Source organism: Syngnathus leptorhynchus, chromosome 1 (assembly GCF_054491065.1).
Source record: "Syngnathus leptorhynchus isolate UIUO chromosome 1, UIUO_Slep, whole genome shotgun sequence".
In the NCBI taxonomy this organism is placed as follows: domain Eukaryota; kingdom Metazoa; phylum Chordata; class Actinopteri; order Syngnathiformes; family Syngnathidae; genus Syngnathus; species Syngnathus leptorhynchus.
This window is the reverse complement of record NC_141195.1, coordinates 17955928-17975507: the sequence shown is the minus strand read 5'-3', so window position 1 is coordinate 17975507 and position 19580 is coordinate 17955928. Positions and strand designations below refer to the sequence as shown.

The window sequence follows — 19580 nt, the reverse complement described above, 5'->3', positions numbered from 1 at the left end:
ACATATTTTTGAGTGTAAGGCGCGTCTTGCACAGTTCATAAGGTCAAAGGGCAGATTTCCTCACACACCGGAAGATTTTTGCTTCATCTTCAGACTGAAATTTAGTTTTGGAAAATTTTGAGAGTATCAACAGAATGTAGAATTGAATTGAAATATCTAATATTCCTAAAATACCTCACTCCGGTGAACTCTGGCAGCCAAAAGAGAATTTCCTGCCTTTTCTTTCCCCATAACAATTTTCTCACAAGGATTGAGACTCATCAAGATTTGGCTCTTCACTTTTCACGGACTTCAGTGAAGCCAAAGTAATCCATGAAAGTCCTTCATATAATTATTCATTGCTTCCAAAAGATGTGAAACCCGTAGATTTATACAATACACTGCTTCTTTTCACCTGAACCACAGAAGGTCGTCCCCATCTTTTTATTTTTATTTTTATAAATTCATAAATGACATTGGCTCACCTTCATCATTGCTGTTTGTCATTTCTTCTTCTTTTAGAGTTCATGGTGATAGGCAAATCAGCTGCGAAGCTCAACAAGTGCGTGGCCTGCAGCGTGGAGCAGAAGTTTATCAGCAACAATAACAATATAAATGACAAATGTATTGTTATTATTTATTTATAGTCTGAAGCCCTGACCTTGTTTTTGATGAACACTTAGGCTACACTGCGACTGGTACGTTTTGATGTCGGTAATCATACTTGTACAAAGGGAGCGGTCTTCCCCTCCACTAGAGACGGGCGTGGCGCCGCTTGCCGACAGACACCCTGCCGTGACGCCGACAGCCTCCCATAAAGTATCAGTCTCAACTCGGTCTCAAAGCGGGAGCCTCGTTGCTGACTTGACGACCCCCGCTATCACGTACTCTCCCGCCGAGGCTTTAACCGGCACAAGCAATTACACATTCATTTCAGCCAGACAGGCTCCCATCCCCCTCACACCTCCGTTCTCCGCTCTCTCCTTGTTGTGTCCCTGCAATGTCTGCCCTCCTGATATCACACACATATCTTCAGCACACTCAAACACACACGCAACCCTTAACCCTCACATTTTTAGCCTCCTTTCACACTTTTGCACCACATCAACACGGGGTTCAGAGAAATACTCAAAGGACAAACAAAGCGGGAGCGAGAACGAGGAGGCCAAAGGGGCGAAGATGAGAGAAAAGCTGGAGGGAGATACAATGTGTGAAATGTAAGGAAAGCGTAGCGTGGGTTGAGTGGGAGCCTGGCTAATGATATATTGATTTGGTTAAGCCCAGGGCAAATAAGTAGGCGTGCGTGGGAGGAGAAGAGTCATAGCTTGCAGATGTTCTAAAACACCTGGCTGGGATACGTTGGCGTTGTTGTGCACTCAACGAGAAGCACTTCAGAAACACCCAAGTGACACAAAAAAAACATGTTTGGAACAATTAGGAATCAGTGGTTCGCACTCATTATGTACGCCTACGCAAGCTAATGATCCGCACAAGGAATGCAAATGCGAGCTTCGTTTACTATGTATTATTTTATGAGGAAAGACATCGCCCGATGAATTTCATTTTGAATTTCAATTTAGGGTATTGATGTGGATTTGACTGTGCATTTGACTGAGTATTTGAATGAGTTGCAGTTGATACCACAATTATGCACATGCAGTGTATAATTTTGTTTTCGTTGTGTTTGTTGTTGTTTCTTAATGGTTGAACATAATAGCTCAGGTCTAAGCCACAGTTCAGAGCTAATTTGGAACAGTAACAAAGATTCAGGATATTAAAGCAGCCATTCGAAGATACGGGGTCTTGGGGGAACAACTTAGATCGAATCAAGAAGACGGTAGACAGAGAATGGAGAGTTTTGCGTCTTGCTGCTTGTGTGTCGAGGTGTGCACGACCTTGTATGTCGACCCTGTATTGATTCATAAATACGGTGCTCTGTTAATGATACACTTTATTGATTTGGCAGATCAGCGGAGATAAATGTGATGCGCTGAGAATTGTTTTGGTGGGTTGTGACACATGGGAGCGAGTCTGAGATGATGAAATTGTCTATTTCCATGTTGAGCCTCTGTTTGTTGAATATTTGTCATGTTGATTTTATAAATCTGTCTGCACATAATCATAGCGAGCCAAGAAAGACAAGCTAGAGGAAAAAAAAAAAAAAACATGCTTATGTTGGCTTAACGTAGCAAATCTGCCGACGTCGACGACGCTATTAAACACATCATGTTCATTTTGTGCAGATAAAGCAACAGATGACAAGCGAGCAAAATTGCAATTAATTGCATTTATTGAATATTTCCCTACCCTGCTGAAGGATGCACCTGAGGGCTGCTGTGGTTAATTCAATTATATGGAAATGAAGATGTCACAGTGAGGAGAGTGTCACAGCCAAGCGTGGCCAAATGTATCAGGCCACTCTCACTCAGCCTCCTCTATAATCCTTGTTCTTTAGAAAGCTCAATACAAATTCTTTTTATCTTATTCCAACTTGTTACACCTTAAACATGATTCCAAAATTCTACCATTATCACTTTTTTTGTATCTTTCTATCTCAAGTATGTTCATTTCCTTTTCATATGCTAGTCAATAGCAGGAGATAGTCACGATCTCAATCCAGTCAGGTTATTGCAAAATATTCATTTGATCTATATCTTCTGGAAAAATATTCTTTCCTTTCTTCCTTTTTTAATTTTAACGAGACTTCGTTCAACGCCCGCGACATTTTGCACTCGTCTGCAGCTCATTAGGAAAAACAAGGCACAGAGTGAGATCTTAAAGTACCCCTAAGTGTTTGTCTCCTTGCTCCCCTTTACCTTTTTTTTTTATACAAGACCAAGACAAAGGCTTTTAAAAAAGTATTTAAACATCTTCCACATCCCCTCAAAACTCTCAGCAAAAGTCATCCTTCCTAACTTTGTTGAGCTGCCGCATACCCCCCCCTGCCCCCCCTGTTAAATCCTGCACCTTATAGTCAAGCCGCATCTTCTCTTCGTCCACTCCTAGCCTTCCCATTTTTCTTTCTCCCGTTTATCCATGGGCTCGTTCTTAAAGCACCTTAGTTCTGCTTTGAGGCAAGCTCATCGCTTCCACTGTGAAATGGCTTTCAGCCGCACAGCCACTCTGGCAGAATGTGAATGAAGCCACGGCGATGGCACTCTTCTCACTAACTCATTCACAAACTATGACATGATACAACACCCAAAACTGTAATCCAAATCATCCAAAACATCGCATTGCAGTCCATTCTGAACAGTACTTGCAGCCTATTCCTCTAAGCCGTTAATAAATAATGAGAAGGATGTTAAGATTCTGCCAGTATTTCCACCATCTGCCTCTCGAAAGCAAAGGAAGCCTCTCTGGGAAAAAAGTGCCTGTTTTCACTTCTTTTTTTTTTTTTTTTTTAACAAGCGCTTTCATCTTCCCCAGCCCACTACACTGTCCCGATCCTTCACTTCTTGATCCTTGACAGTCCCTGCTGGGACTGCTTTACCTTCCTTTAGTCATGTATGCAGAACACTTACACACTACAAATGGATGTAACATCCCCAAGGTCTTCCTTGTCTTTCACATCAGAAGCTTGAGTTGAATGAAAAGTGCATCTGGGATGGATTACAGTACATATGTTGTTATTTTATCGGGAAACAGATCATCAACACCCATCTGTTTGTTTCGGTGTGACGGAATTATGATTATAATTATTGTTTACTTGCAGTCATCCAATACTGTTGAGTGTAATTCTAATGAAAATGTTTTCTTTTGATATTTTTGGGTGTAGGATCAATAGGATCCTTCGCCTACCAGAACCAAGACGTTTCCCAAATTTCCATAAACTTGCGGGGTAGGGCCGCCAAAATGGCTTTATGACCTTAAAGCACCAAGACAGACCCTGATCCCCCTAGACTTCTTTACGAATGACAATGCCCATCTGCCCAATTTAAACATTTATGAAATGTGGCCATTTTGCACAAACGTTTGCCCGCACCTATTTTAGAAGAGAAGTAAAATCTCAGAAGATCCGCAGCTAAAACGTGAATCCACATGCCCTTTAAAATAACTTCTCACGATGGAATATTGATTTTTGATATTTACTAGCTTGGTTTTTTATTCCAGCTTCAGCAGACTTGTGCTCGTTTTCTTCGACGCCTATAAGTGCATTTAGTAGTGTGTAACATACAGTGTGTGTGTGTGTTTGTGCGTGTGTGTGTGTGTGCGCGTGTGTGTTTGTTCATTTTATTTTTACAAATCAAATTCCTCCTCGCCCTCAGCACATCTGCAAATTTGGTTACAAAAAGTAGATTACATTTTAGAGTCATCAAAACCGGGTCTAACTTGAGGCGCAGGTGGTCTAAAACAATTTTAGTGTATTTAATCAAGGCACGGGCAGACAGATTCAACACTCTGGTGTCTTTACAACAGTAATGTTTTTTTTTTTTTTTAAATAATCATGGTAAAATACAGTTCCATATTTATCCATAGTATATAAATGAACAGCAAACAAGCACAGTAGATTTAACAGCATGCATCGATGTCTTGCATCAAACTTAACCATTGATCCATTTCCCCATCAATACCTCAAAATGGGCATTTGGTGGTACATTTTAACCCGCTATGTTCTTCAGCGTCAGCGTGAGAGCAGACTTTGATGTTTGCAGCATTTTCATCAATGATAAGTGTAATAAATTAGCGGTTATTTTAGCATATTCGATTTGCCATTGATTTTGCTGTGGTATGTTGATATTGGTGCGGGATAGTAAATGATCTCAATCTGAGATATAATACCAACCCACAGTGAAGATATCACAATATATGAAGGTCTTTTGCACATTAGGTGCAGACAAGCAGGCTTAGTTGGTCATGCAAGGTGCAGTTGAATTCATAAAATTGGAAGGAGGCGAAAAAAAAAAAAAGCAAACAAGTGATGCTGTGAGCTTCACAGGAAATGATTTCACTCACATACCGGACGACAATCTAAGATTGGCCAGAGATTTGGATTTATTGACCATCTTTTTCTTGGCAGAGCCGAAACAAGTCATTGTGATTATTGCTGGCAAAAAACAAAAAATGTTTTTCACTCTCCCACACAGTGATTTGCATTTTATCACTTGGCTTTCCTCCCTGTTCTCTATTCATTGTGTCACACCTGTTATTCACTTTTCTCCCCTCTTCCTCTCTCTCCTTCTTTGAGGCAGTGCACGCCCCTCATCTAAATGCAAAGCCAGTGCTGTGCTCCAAACCTTCTTTGGGCATCAACCACAGCCCTTTTCTTTGTCATTTTACAAGCGGTCAAGGTGAATTGCTTGTGTTGTTGTAATTAAGATGGATGAACTTCCAGTTTATTTGCCTGACCTCTGATATTCCAGTCGCTTCGCATGCTCGCGTGCCTGCAGAGAAGCAAAGCATAGAAAAGACAAGGAGGAGGGAGCGGACAGCAAATGAGGTGTGGGCAAAATTATGGTGGGGGGGGGGGGACTAGCAAAGAGAGCCCAGCCCTGGAAACAGAGACAAAAAGGGGTGGGGGGGGGGTGAAGAGGGGGGAAATGTGGAGTGTAAAAAGCTGCTCCAGTCGCAGCTCAGTGCCGCGTACTGATGGGAAGGCTCTCATCAGCGGCGAACAGGCGTCTATTGTGTCCCCCCCCCCGCTGCAGTGGGGGGCCGCATTTACTGCCCGAAGGGAGAAGCCGAGGACCACCCTCCAATCAGCCGTGGATGATTTCGCACCGATTGTGAGACTGCCGATGCAGATTCATCACTGGCATGCCGGGATGCTGGCCATGCGGGTTTTTTTTTTTTTTTTTTTTGCTTCCACACCTTGCTGTGGATTTGTCACATGGACTGAGAAGCAGAGGAAAGGCGGAGTAAAATGGTTTTGAATTTCGTTTCTGGAGATTCAAGTTCTTTCCCAGGAGTTCTTCTTTGATTTGAAAGTCTTTTTTCTTTCCGGAGGAGATGGGGGGGGGCTCCAGTTGTCATTAACTATAATTGATTATTAAGTTGCAAAGAGATGGCAGCTCTGACACTTATTCTGTCTTCACTTTGACTCAAGTTGTCAACCTCCTCTCGAAGATTGCAGTATTTCTGTGTACTTTGCATGTTTGCCTCCTCCTGGTGTGTTCAGGTGCCAGGGTTGGGGATTACAACAGATACAGGTGTTGCCGAGGTTTGATGGAGGATTAGCTGTTTTAATAGCTTGTCGCCCGCAGAGCCGCGGACGCCTCACACGTGTTTCAAGCTGCGGCTGCGTTGACACTCGACGCGGCGGGATTAAAGATAAAAGGTGAAAGTAATGTGATTGTACTCGGAAGGCAGTAACAATGGCCGGGGAGACCGCAAGGAAAGTTATATTGAGATCAGCCTTTTTCAGCTTGTCTCGTGGAGGCAGAAGTGGTTAGTGTTCGCGACACTTTGCCGGGCTTCTCCAATAATTCAACAGCACAAAATCCAATCAGTCCGTGAGAAGATATTGATTGGTCTACTCAGGCAGGATAGTCTGTTGTCTCATCATTCATCTCAAGAGGTCACTGATGTCACTGTAAAGTGCCATCCAGGCTCGGCCTCAAGCAGTTATTGGTCTGAAGGAGTTCTCATCAGATCTGACACCTCAGATCAATAGGATGATTTTCTCCTGCAGTCTACAGCAATTTTGTGTGTTCAGTAAGAGGTTGGGCGTGTTAGTTTCTTTGTGGACAGCCATTCTGTGTTTGTTTTGATGTGTATCAGTGGAGATTGTTGACAGGAAAATCATATGTGGTGCTCAGTCTCACATCAGTTCTCCTCTTGTTGAGGTTTCTCGCTGGGGAAGTTGAAGAATTATTTCCTCCTGAATTGGAGGACCAAAGAAAGTGTGGTGTGGAAACCAAGCACATAATAAGTCAAAGAATAAATCCTTAAGCCTTGAGATTGTGCATGCCAAGAAAAAGTGCTGCTCAACAGAACTGATGCAGTTTCAAATTTTGCTTTTCAAGTGGTAGACAGCACAATTGGAGTGACTGGGGAAACCAACTTTGTCCTGCACAGCAAGTTGATCAGAATTTTGAAACCAGCACCAACTTTTCTAAACTCAATTTTGCACCGACATTGGATTTAAAAGAGTTTTTTTTTTTTTTGCCTGAGAACAATTCTCCTCTTAAGTGTGTGGAACAAAGAGAAGATGAGAAAACTGTCATCCTGACACGGATGTCAGATTGCGTGTGACGCTGAAGTGGAAGAAGAGTATTCCATACCGCAACCCCGCAAGGGAGGGTGGGGTCCTCCCTCTGCCACAGACAAAGACCTCGACAGGTTCTGCCATAAGTTCCGGTCATCGGGTCGCTTTCGTGCGGTCCAGCAGTGCGTCACGCCACAATGGGGTGCAACATGTGTGTGGTCCAAAAGCCCGAAGAACAATACAGGGTCATGTTCCAGGTGAGGCTTCGCTCTTGCATCTTTTCCCAACACCTCCTTAAACTGTAAACAGTACACACCCAGGCCATTCAAACCATTCAAACCAGCTGAAAAGTTCTATTGTGGATGCCCACAACATATCCAGTTATACTGCATTACTACAATAATAATAATGCATCAGATTTATATGTGGTCATTTTGTCACTCAGGTTCTCGCATATTCACAACTTAAAGCATGTATGTTGCCAAAGTGACACCTGCATGAGCCGGATTTGAAAAGAAGACTCCTTGAGTTACCTATTTACCTCCTGAGCCACAAACATGTTTCTTATATTCGACTTACATTGCGTACCTTCTTGTCCATCAACATGTTGTATACTATTTGCCTTTCTGTGCCAAGTGAAAGAAAGTTAGCAGGTTAAAGTGTACCTCCGATGGCCCGTTTTGAGGTACTGATGGGAAAACGGAGTAGTTACCATATCATCGAACAACTCCTAATCTTAACCCTGTTTTTGTTTTGTGTCACTGTAATGAGAGTAACTCTAAAATTGAGTTGATATTAAAAAAAACCTCACCATTTTGATTTAATTGTAAATTATTTCATGACAAAAATCGTGTGAAAATATTCTAATAATCTAAGTGCCCAGATATTCTTAACAGGGTTGAACCAAACAGCATATGATCAACAAAATATAATCATAAAAAAAAAGTGTAATGTAATAAAGCTAAAGCTATTCATTATTTGATCACCATGGCTGCATTTATGATTATTTGAATAATAACAATAGACATGGATCTAAACCAGCAGTGTCACTCAGTCGCAAAAGGTATAGAAGGAGCAGGAAGAGGAAGCAGTAGGACTGTTTTTTTTTTTTTGTTTTGTTTTTTTAAAAAGGTAATAAGAGAGGAGTTGCCAGGGTTACAGCCTGAGCGCCACTGTTACCTCAGAGCTTCTTTAAGCTTGCACAGTGCCCCAGAGATGTTCTGATGGCAACTAGACAATATTAGTCCTGACCCCAACATAAGCCCTGTGATCACAAGGCATGAACGTTCCTCAACGGCTGTGCTGTTGTTATCTGTGATGCACCTTTTGGGGGAGTGCCTCGTGGACATCGAAGGCAGCGCTACTTAATGGGGCTGCTCCTGATGCCGGGAGCAATAAAGACGAAAACCGAGTTCATGCTAATGAGACGGTCAGGGAAAAGGAAACTGTCAGGAAAGTCTGCTTTTTCTGCTCCTTGCCCTCATGTGTCAGAAGCAATTGGATGGAAGGCAGATAGATAGCGTTAGGTCCCTTCAAAAATCAATGTCTGGGTTGCTCTTATGAAACCATAGCCACAGAGCAAACTCATTTTATGGCCACATGTACCCAAAATGCTGGAAATCGGTGCCAAAAAGTCAAGAAATACTCATCAAATGGCTTTTTTGGTACGTCCCACAGGAGAAGAGCCTGATTGGGAGCAGGTAGGCGGCATGATTGGCTATAAATGTTGCTTCCCTGATTTGCTCAGTCATTCACAAGCAAAGATAGGGTGAGGTTCACCTCTTTGTGAACAAATGCGTAAAAAAATAGTCAAGCACTTTGGGGACAATGTTCTTCAATGTACAATTGCAAGGAATTTAGGGGTTTCATCATCCACTGCCCGCCCAGAATATCTTCAAAAGAGAATGGAAACCAACACTGAATACCCGTGACCTTTGATCCTTCAGGCGGCCCTGGCAATGGCAATAAATAGAGTTTGGCGCTACATCCCTGAGGTTTTTGATGGTCTGACGAGCTCACGTTTCTAATTGTTTTTGGAAATGGATGCAAAATTCAAAGGTCAATCAATGTCTTTGGTGACTTACATCATTCATGCCAAAAAACATGACCCAGTCCCAGATTCTTTGGAATGTGTTGCAGCCATAAAGGTCAAAGTGAATGATGATTTGCTAAAATCAAAGTTGATCCGTTTGAACATGAAACATCTTGTCTGTAGTGTCGTCAATTAAATGTAGGTTGATAGTAATGAGCAAATCATTGTATTCTGTTTTTATTGATGTCTAACTCATTGGAACTGGGTTTGTAAAAGGGAAGATAATGAATTATAAGTGAATCACTGGATACGCTCACGTTCCTTTTCAGATTTATGCAGCTCTGTGCGTGCATGTGTAATTACTTTCATTTAAATGAGGTAAAGTCAATGTTGGATACAGCAGGCTGCAGAAACAGATGGTTAAATCGGATGGCTTCTTGCCCGACGAATAAAACACGAGCTTTGTCCGTCCAGCCTCGCCAACGCTGATGATTAGTACGCACCCGCCACTCGACTACGTGCCGTGTAGCTTCAGTTGCTGAATTGTGGGCATGTGGATCGAGAACAAGTGAACAGTAAACCTGGTAGCTTCCCTTGGAACCAAATTGGTTTCAAGGGAAGCGGCTTCCATGGCAACCGCTATCATTAAAAAATGACTCTGTGTGTGTGTGTGTGTGTGTGTGTGTGTGTGTGTGTGTGTGTGTGTGTGTGTGTGTGTGTGTGTGTGCGCAACCATGCACTTCTCTGTCACCGTTTCAGTCCAGCCTTTTTAATTAACTGATTTAAAGGACCACCCTTTTAGACAAAAAAAGCCAACCATCAACATATTATATTATATTATATTATATTATATTATATATATTATATTATAATAATAATATATATATATATATATATATAAAATATATTGTATTAGAGTCTCTTGAGGATGTTTTTTGTCTTCACATGGAATTCCAATTTTGTTGTTATTTAAGGAAAACAAGAAAAAAAATAGAAGACAGTACTATTTTTTATTGGTTCTTTTTCTTTTTGCCTACGTATTCACCCAAAAATATATTTTTTATACCTATATAAATTAGGTGTGTTCTAAAAAAATTTTTTACCCCAAAACATTGAAAGGATTTAGGCAATGATGCTATTTAGCCGAACATATCTAATCATAATCTTTGTATTAGATGATAACATTTAAGCTTGGCGCTCAATAAGCAGTTGATCCAAATCAAATTCTGAAAAGCATTTCATTCAATGTAATTTGGTGTGAATGTGATACAATTACCTCGTGCACTTTGCATGTAAGAAATCAGACGACATGTTGAACCTACTTGAAAAGTCTTTGCGTCCTCCACGGGCCTCATCAGCAGGACTGCGAGGCCCAGTGATGTCAGACGACGGGGCTTATCGCGCACCACTGGGTCAATTGCTCCCACTTGAATCGATTCTCTGAGAAGGTGGCGGCTGTTCACGCCTTCCAAGCGAGCGCAGAAATGAGAACAAGCCATTGTGGTGGAATCAAAGCAGGCCGCAAGGTTGATTGTCTTTTCCTTTTTTTTTCTTTCCCTTTGGCCAGCAGGGACTTGAGCTGGATAACCGCAAAATAAAGACAAGGGCAAAACAATGAGTATTTATGTACATATTGATATACAGCATAGTTCTTTCCCTCCGCCCTTTTTTATGGCAGTGTGTTTATTTTGCTCTTTAAAGACCTTTCATATAAAAACTAATTATGTATATTACCCAGAGGTCGTTTTTTTTGTGTTTGAAACATGGCTGATCTCACTGGTTGTTTACGTCCACCAAAACAATTCCTTGAAAGACAGTTTTGTTCTCCCCCAATTTTCCTCTCCTTGCCTTCCCCCAACGTTCGGATCTCTTTCATCTCCATCCACTGGCGCAGCCTCCTCCCTCAGCCACCGCCCACCCGCTGTATGCGATTTTTTTTTTTTTTTTCATTTGTAGAATTCCTCAGAGTCTTTAGCTGTTATGTTAATAAGTTTAATATTCAAACTACAGAAGTGCACGTTGATGGTTGCTGCACCTTCCTCAAGGTTTATATGCAAGCGGCCATGACATTAGGTACACCTGAATGATTTGACAATCTTTTACCAAGATAATCATGCTCACTTTTCATTAACTCTGATCGCTATACAGACATATTTACTGGTGATAGGTTTTTGAAAAATGGGTGTTTAGATAATTAATCAATTTGTGACAGTTAAGAACTGCCCTCCATTCTGCCTTGTTTACTTCTTCAATCGACAAAACATTACACGCAATCAAAAGAAATTTGATAGTGGTGGGGCTCTGCTGGTATAAATCATAATGGAAGTACTCGCCAGGATTTAAACCCTAAATTCTATAAGTGTTGATGACATTATTATTTCTGCATTGCTTCCAGTATGTCTATGTGGAAGATTATTTTTTTTGTCAAATGACATTTCAAGCTTTGTTCTCATGTCATGCTTGCACAAAATATATTAGCAATTGGACTTTCTTTAACCAATCAGATTTCAAGTTCGCCCCAGTCAATGTTTTTTTTCTCCTCTGATTGGTTGGATAGAGCCAGTTAAATTTGTCTTGCACGCACTTGTGGCCAACAATGAGGCGTTCTAAGGCGGCCACAGTAGCCGACTACAGCTAGCTCGTCATAACTGATAATCATTAATGCCCACGAAGGCGCTCAAATTTGTACTCTATGTATTGGGGGCGGGGGAGACAAAAATCTGGAAACGAAAATGTGGAAAAATTATGCAAAGCTAGAATTCAGTGCTGCTTAGTTCTCAGTCTCCACCATAAACATTTCAGCAAATACTTTCAACATGTATAATGTATATCAAATTCCCTTTAAATGAAGAAGTGTGACAGTTTTAGTCCAAAGTGTGCAATAATGTCTTAAAGGGGCCATTTTTTAATTTGTCAATGCAGTCGCGCCTTTTAGTGTGGTCCCCGCTGACGGGCCTATAACCGATTGTAGTGGATTCTTCATTAGCTCTGGGCAGACAAGTGCCATTATGTGGCTTGAAGTCGTCTTCAAAGCAAACCGAGCACCCTCATTGATAATGAATGAGAAGAGCGTATCCCCTTCACCTTCTTCCTCTCGCTCATTGTCCTTTCTATCTGTCACTCATGAACACAAAGATGTTTCCTTGTGGCCTTTCTTTGATGCTTCCCATTGTTACGAAAGCATAAAGAACACGTGAACTTAATCCGGTATCACTTCCGGGAGCACCTGCGAGATAGGAAACATCTAGTTTCCAAGTCATGAAGCTCATTTGGAAAGGCAGTGAGATTTATGACGACAATATCAGCGTGAGGAAGGACAAACACAAATAGATAGTGAGAAGCGTGGGTTGCCATCTCAGGGGAGGGACAGCGCTGGCTAAATTGCTGAGGCAGCACGGTGAGAGGAGCCAAGAGGAAGGGAGATGAATGCCAGCATAAGGCAAGGAAGGAAGACGCTTGGGGGGTTGTGTGGTGCTTTCAGAGCATTCCAAAAAAGGTAACAAGATGCTAAAAATTGTTGCCCTCCCTAAGTGACAAAGTAAAAATATAGCACTTCTTGCCCCCAAGTACATTTTACAGGTATTAATACACATAGAACTTTGGTAGCCCAGATTTGTACTTGGTACTTTATTCAATTTTCCGCTGATGACAACATCAGGATATGCGTTGTGTCTTGAGCTAGCCTAGAAACAACGAGTGTCAATCACGGCTAACATATCTATCAGTTCTTCTCAATTATTTTCAGTTTTTGGTTTTACGAATCGATATCAGCTGGTGACAAAGAAAATGGATTCCAATTGATGATTTGAACCCAGCTCTGCCCCCCACTATCTGACTTAAGTGAAAAAGAACACGAGTACTTTTGCTAACTCTATCGGGCAATCATAACGATGTGAAAGGACGTGTCCGAACTGATCCATACGAGTCTGTTTCTTGCAGTTGAACAGAAAGGAGTTGTCCCGACTATCTGGTGATCCCACACTGGACATGAAGGACCCCGTACTGTCCAACATACTACGGGGGCGCAGGGCCCGCAGACGGGCAGGCTCCACGGGGCCTCCCGCTAGCGTGGCACCACTGACCATGGGGATGGCCGACTGCGTGGACAGCTGTACCCAAACGGACATCAGCTTCCAACATATGTTGACCACGGGCAAGAGCAGGCAGTCACCGCCCAAGCCTCCGCCTTCGCCGCCTCTGCCGGCGCTCCTGGAGCCTTATCTGCTCAATGAGCTGTCAGTCACATCACAGGCTGTGTGTGTCTTCACACTCCAACTGACCTTTCACTAACCACCCTTTCAGTTTCCTAGAACCCGTGTACTATGACCCCTCCGACTACTTTGACGTCTCTCAGCATGACGTCGACAGGCAGGATGAGCTGGAATATGAGGTGAGCGATATCAAAAACGGAAACTAATGAAATAATTGAAAGGTAAAATCGAACCTTCTGAAAATTCTACTTGTGACTAGAATAGAATGCAATCAATATTCTTGATATCCATCCATATTTGGATGTTCTTTGTAGGATGACTGTGACTGAAGCGTCTTCCCATTTTTCTTTTGTTGTTCAACTTGTCTTTACCAGGAGGTGGAGCTCTACAAATCCCGTCACCAGGATAAACTTGGGCTAACCGTGTGTTACAGAACCGACGATGAGGAGGATCTCGGGATATACGTTGGCGAGGTGATGTTGACTGGTTTTTTTATTTTATTTTATTTCAGTATTGGCTATGACTTATTAGTTCTCTTCACAAAAAAAAACACTTCTCACTTCCTCCAGGTGAACCCAAACAGTATTGCTGCAACGGACGGCCGCATCCGCAAGGGGGACAGAATATTGCAGGTGCACAAAAAGTCATCCAGTACCTAGCATGCATGAAGAGTAATAAACAGCATCACACACTCACCACATGGATGGATCGTACAAATTCTATTTTACAAATGTTCCTCGCAAGCTACTTATTCAAATGACCACTTTCCACCATTGGCATCAATACATAGATCAAAAAGAGAAGCCATGCTATTTGCTAAGCTAGCATGAGATTGACGTGTGGTTTAACACCCGAAGAAAGAAAAATCAAGTCTGAAAAGATGCAATAATACAGTGATTTATGTTTTTTGCTTGTTTTTAGATCAACGGAGTGGACATCCGAGACAGAGAGGAGGCGGTTGCTATTCTGACCAGAGAAGACAGCACGAATGTCTCCTTGCTCCTCGCACGACCCGAGATAGAGGTGAGAACATTGGCTAATCCGTGGTGGACAATGCACTCGCTTCAAAATACACGATCGTCCTTTATCATCTTGTATGCGTCAAATATTTGTTAACAGTTGTGAAATTGGAAAGAGATAATAAATTCAAAAATAGATTTCTGCCAAATTGCAAAATTAACTTGTTGCTATTTATACAGTGAGTAAATTTAGCATTTAGCATCTTGACTATTTTGGAACATTTGCGGCACTTGCTATTTTTGCTGTTACAATTTTTGACAGTGAAATCTATACTGTGGCTCATTAAAGCTTTGTATTGAATTCAAACAAGCAATGAGGGACAACTTGAAGAGCAAAGACAAATTATTCTTCTCACTTCTCTGGGTCACTCTGAATTTTTTTCCGAGGATAAGCTCCTTTAACAATCGCTTTTTTTGACCAAATTTATTGGCAGACAAAATTGATTCTGTTTTTTTGCCTCCTGCCCGCTGCTTGTTAAAAAGTCAGACTCCCACGCTCCTTGTAAGATTACGGCATCTGTATGCAGGCCACATTTTGCACAGAGAATGCGAGAGAGGGCACTTATAACGAGCATGCGCAACACACACACACACACACACACACACACACACACACACACACACACACACACACACACACACACACACACACACACACACACACACACACACACACACACACACACACACACACACACACACACACACACACACACACACACACACGCACGCGCAACCTCTTCTTTGGAGAGACAGCTACCTTGAATACCTGAGAAAAGCTAAGCCAAGACTCCTCATTATGATTCCAAAAAGGCAGCGGTCTGATTATAGGGTAACACCCACAAATGTACACAGATGAAAGTTTTATCTGCTGCCACATGGGAAAGCCGAGCCGTCGTCCGCCGACGAGAACAAAGACCAACGGATCGATCGCTTCGGCTGTCTGAATGCGGTTCACGTGCAAGCAATTAGGCGCAAGATCAACTGCGCTCTCTCGGGGCAACCTTCACTCGCTTAGGAACATTTGCATGATTTGCATTCCGGCAGTTGCTGAAGATGAGGAGAAGCAGGGAAGGAGGGAAAGATGATTTGAGGTGTGAGCGTTTTAACGATGTGAATATCCTCTTATCTCAAGGCACCGCTGTATTTACAATGTTTAGTACAAATGAATGCTTGTAATCAAATATTCTTTCTGAACTCTGCATCAGAACGACAACCAGGTGGTTCCAGACACAGGGCACCTGGAGCCACTGGACAACGCCGTCCACCTGTTGGCCAGTCACAGAAGCAACACCGGCACCTGCGTCGATGCCTGCGCCCCAGCTCCTGGGTGCCAGGATGGCTTCCCGAACCGGGATTCGCCCGATTTGCTGCAGACCGTGCTGAGCAACAGTCAGGAGCTGGACAGCGGAGTAGGCCGCACGGACGAAAGCACACGCTACGAGGAGTCTTCGGAGCACGACCTCCTGGGAGACGACCACACCAGCGCCTCCAATACAAACACCACCAACACGCCCGGAAGCTTGCGGAAGTTTTCATCAACCCGAAGCGACACGTCGCCACTACTGCACTCCCACGACCTCCAGTATAGCGCCGACTCCCTTTTGGGCCTGGACTGCATCGGCGGTGCACCGCCGGAGACGCTGGAGTCTGGCGAAAGGTCCTACACGTGTGACCCGGTGAGGACGATGATGCCCGGGCTGACGGAGGAAGAGTGCGAGCGGTACAAGGAGCTGCTGGAGATCAAGTGCTACTTTGAGAGGAACGCATGCGGCGAGGAAGAAGGCGTCTCGCTGGACGAGAACAAGAACGAGAGCTTAACTCGGCACGAGATGGCGCTATTAGAGGAGGAGTTGCGGCACCTGGAGTTCAAGTGTCGCAACATCCTGCGGGCGCAGAAGATGCAGCAGCTGAGGGAGCGCTGCCTCAAAGCTTGGCCTCTGGAGGAGAAAGCGGCCAGCCGCTGCTCGCTCGGCGACGAGTCCCGGCACCAGGCCCTGTCTGACATCAATGAGCTTCCCGAGAGAGAGCGCTCCGATAAGGACAGCACCAGCGCCTACAACACCGGAGGGGAAAGCTGCATGAGTACCCCGCTAGTCAATGAGAAGCACCCTTACGCTGACAGCCCGGAAGGTGGAGAAGCCCAACAAGAGAAGAGCTTCCCCTCAAGGCAGAGGGAGAGGGCAACCCGAAATGGAGGAGGGGCCGGGGTCCAAGGGAACCTCAACCAAGCCGGGAGAGGATCCAACCCGGGAGCCCGGAGAGGTTCCGACGGAGGGCTGAGGCGCAACTGCAAAACCAATCCCCCCAGCGGGAGGCCCGGTGGCCGCAGTGCCGAGAACAGTCCTTATATGTCTCGCCGTCACGCCCAAACAAAGTTGCCGCGGCACTACCTGAGCTGCATGCAGCTGGGCTCTCCGTCAGCCTCCGAAGTTCCCGGAGAGGCCGGTGCCGACCCGAGAGGTGGAGACGTCAGCCCCATGAGTCTGGGGAGCACTTGTAAAGACGTGGGCCAAAGTCAAGCCGCCGGGCTCTTGTCCCCGCGTATGGAGTGGAAAGTAAAGATCCGAAGCGACGGTTCACGCTATGTGGCCAAAAGGCCCGTGAGAGACCGCCTCCTGAAGGCGCGGGCCATGAAGATCCGAGAAGAACGCAGCGGCATGACCACGGACGACGACGCGGTGAGCGAGATGAAGATGGGCCGCTATTGGAGTAAAGAGGAGCGCAAGCAGCAGCTGCAGAAGGCCCGAGAGCAACGGCGGCGCCGGGAGATGATGATGCAGAGCCGCCACGACTTCCTGAGGGAGCGGGAGCAGGCCTGCGGGGTCTCCGGGGACGGGGACGCCGTGCCCCAGCAGGAACCCGCATCCATCCTGGAGCTGTGCCACCGTAGGAGCATGAAGAAGCGCAGCCGTAGAATTCTGGACAACTGGATCACCATTCAGGAACTGCTGACCCACGGGAGCCGCTCTGCGGATGGATCCAAAGTTTACAACCCGCTGCTGTCCGTCACCACGGTCTGAGTGGGACAAGGTGTTGGATGAGGACATGCCCCCTCTTTTACACTGCCCTGTTGCCAACTAGAGTAGTCTAAAGTAAGTCTACCCGTAAAGGAGAGCGTGAATTTTATTTCCGCTTTTAGACTTAACCCGAAAGCTAAATACCTGTAGGTTTTTTGTAGTAGCAGCATTCAATACAAAACATAGGCATGTAAAAAAAAAAAAAAAAAGGATTGGATAAGGACCCGTCCAGCTGGAAATATTATTCATTCATAAATAATTGATCATTATGCAATGATTTTTTTTAAGTGATAGTATGTAGAATGTTTTGATTTTTTTAGTGTTCATTGATTGTAAAATCCCACAATTATTTTCAATAATGTGCAAAAACTGTATCGACATCAACATACAGTAAAATCTAGAATTGTAGGTCCACTAACCTCTGATTATATTTCATAAATGGTGCGTCGCCATAGAGTAGCTGACACGTCTCTCCGCCATCTTTCTGCGATGGAGAACCGAAAGGGACAATCGTGATCACGGATCAATGAATACAAGGGCGTCTCTCTGAGGCATCGCTTCAACGTGCACATGCTTCACATTAGGATCCTTGCATTCTATTAGTTCACCACTAGATGGCACTAAATTCTGCACACTGTCCCTTTAATGCTAAAAGAGAAGCTATGAATTGGGTCAAAAATGTGAATAAATGGAGTTTCATGAAAAAAAAGTGGTCATTGAAATGCTACAAGTCAAAGCAAAAATAATCTATAGATGCAGAAATGCAAAAGTAAAAATCTTTTTTTTCAATGCCGGTTCAAAATACCTGCTTTAAAAACTTGGCACAACAAACAAATTTCTGCACACAAAATAATGCTCTTATTTAGCTCTTAAATGTGTAACTTTTTAACTTTTAATTTAAGTACTCGCACTAAGATGAAAAGAAAAATGTCAGAGGTTGTGGACAAAATCCCCAATTAGCTATTGCTGCTAAAAACTTGGAGGGGGGGGGGGTTAGGTTATATTGTACTTTTTTCCCCCGGATTAGGCAAGACAACGCATTTGTCAAGGATCACTTATGTTGCAGACAAGTCGAATGTTTTACAATGAGTCAATTTTGATAAAGGAAGGCGCACAAAACACAGTTGCTTTCAAATGTAGATCGTAAAAGGAAAAAGTCATGAGGAAAAATAAAGCCACATCTGAACACTCTCCAGAAGTATTGGAACGGCAAAGTTAAAGTCCTGTTTTTGTTGTATGCAGAAGACATTTGGGTTTTAGATCACAAGATGAAGACGAGACAAAAGTTCAGCTTTTCTTTTGTACTATTTACATCAAGATGTCTTAAACACCTTTTGTTTGAAACCACTCACTTGACAATTGAGCAAAAGCATAAAAACAGACATGACTAAATTAACTTTAAGTGACGAATGGTGTGCTGGGAATGCTGTCTGCCTTCTGAACTTTTGTCTCATATTGATCTTTCGACCAATAACTTTGCCAAATCTGTCAATAAGCTGCATTCATTAAAAAGATTGAATTATCTCGTTAAAAGAAAATACATCAATTGAATTGATGAACTGTATTGCAAACGCCAGTCGGGAAAATAGATTTAATATGCATAAAATACAAACAATGAGCGTTGGCAAGGTTAAAAGGAAAAAAAAGCCACCAGAAGTGTCGGAAATTGGGTAAAAATGACTACAGCGCCCTCTGCTGATTTAGAATTTGCCACAGAGGAATGACTCAAAAGCTGATTTTTCTGGAAATGATCCAGTTTTGATCACAAGGTAATTTGTAGGAAAACTTGCTGGAAAGCACAAAATTGAAATTATTTTGCATATAACAACAGTACAACTGGAAATAGCAAAATTATAATGGATTATTCTTAAGCACATTTGGCTATCAAAGCATTTTCAAACATTTTTTAGAGTAAAATTTGAGCGCCAGCCTTTTCCGAAATGTGCATCTAGAATTGTAAGCTAAAACATCTTGTTCCCTGCCATGTGAGCGATGCTCGTTTGTTATCGTTTTTCCATGCATGTTTGACTATCATGTTGAGACGATATTTTTACATTTGAATACCGTGACTGTGTGTGTGAACGTGCTAGCCAGTATTTGTTCAATGTTGTGCCGTGCACTTTGTGATTTTTCTTAATAAAATCCGTGTTCGAGAAGCTTTGCTGCCACACC

The 19580-nt window shown here is 43.3% G+C and overlaps 1 protein-coding gene across 1 annotated transcript; it reads left to right on the top strand.

The window, feature by feature from the left end:
- Positions 1-7323: 7323 nt before the first annotated feature.
- LOC147062444 (PDZ domain-containing protein 4-like) lies at positions 7324-19556 on the top strand. The gene is made up of 7 exons (XM_085920395.1): positions 7324-7383; positions 13098-13393; positions 13461-13548; positions 13744-13842; positions 13939-14001; positions 14291-14392; positions 15597-19556. The coding sequence occupies exons 1-7, from the start codon at positions 7324-7326 to the stop codon at positions 17409-17411; spliced, it is 2523 nt and encodes an 840-aa protein (XP_085776521.1). The 3' UTR covers positions 17412-19556.
- The last annotated feature ends 24 nt before the right edge of the window (positions 19557-19580 follow it).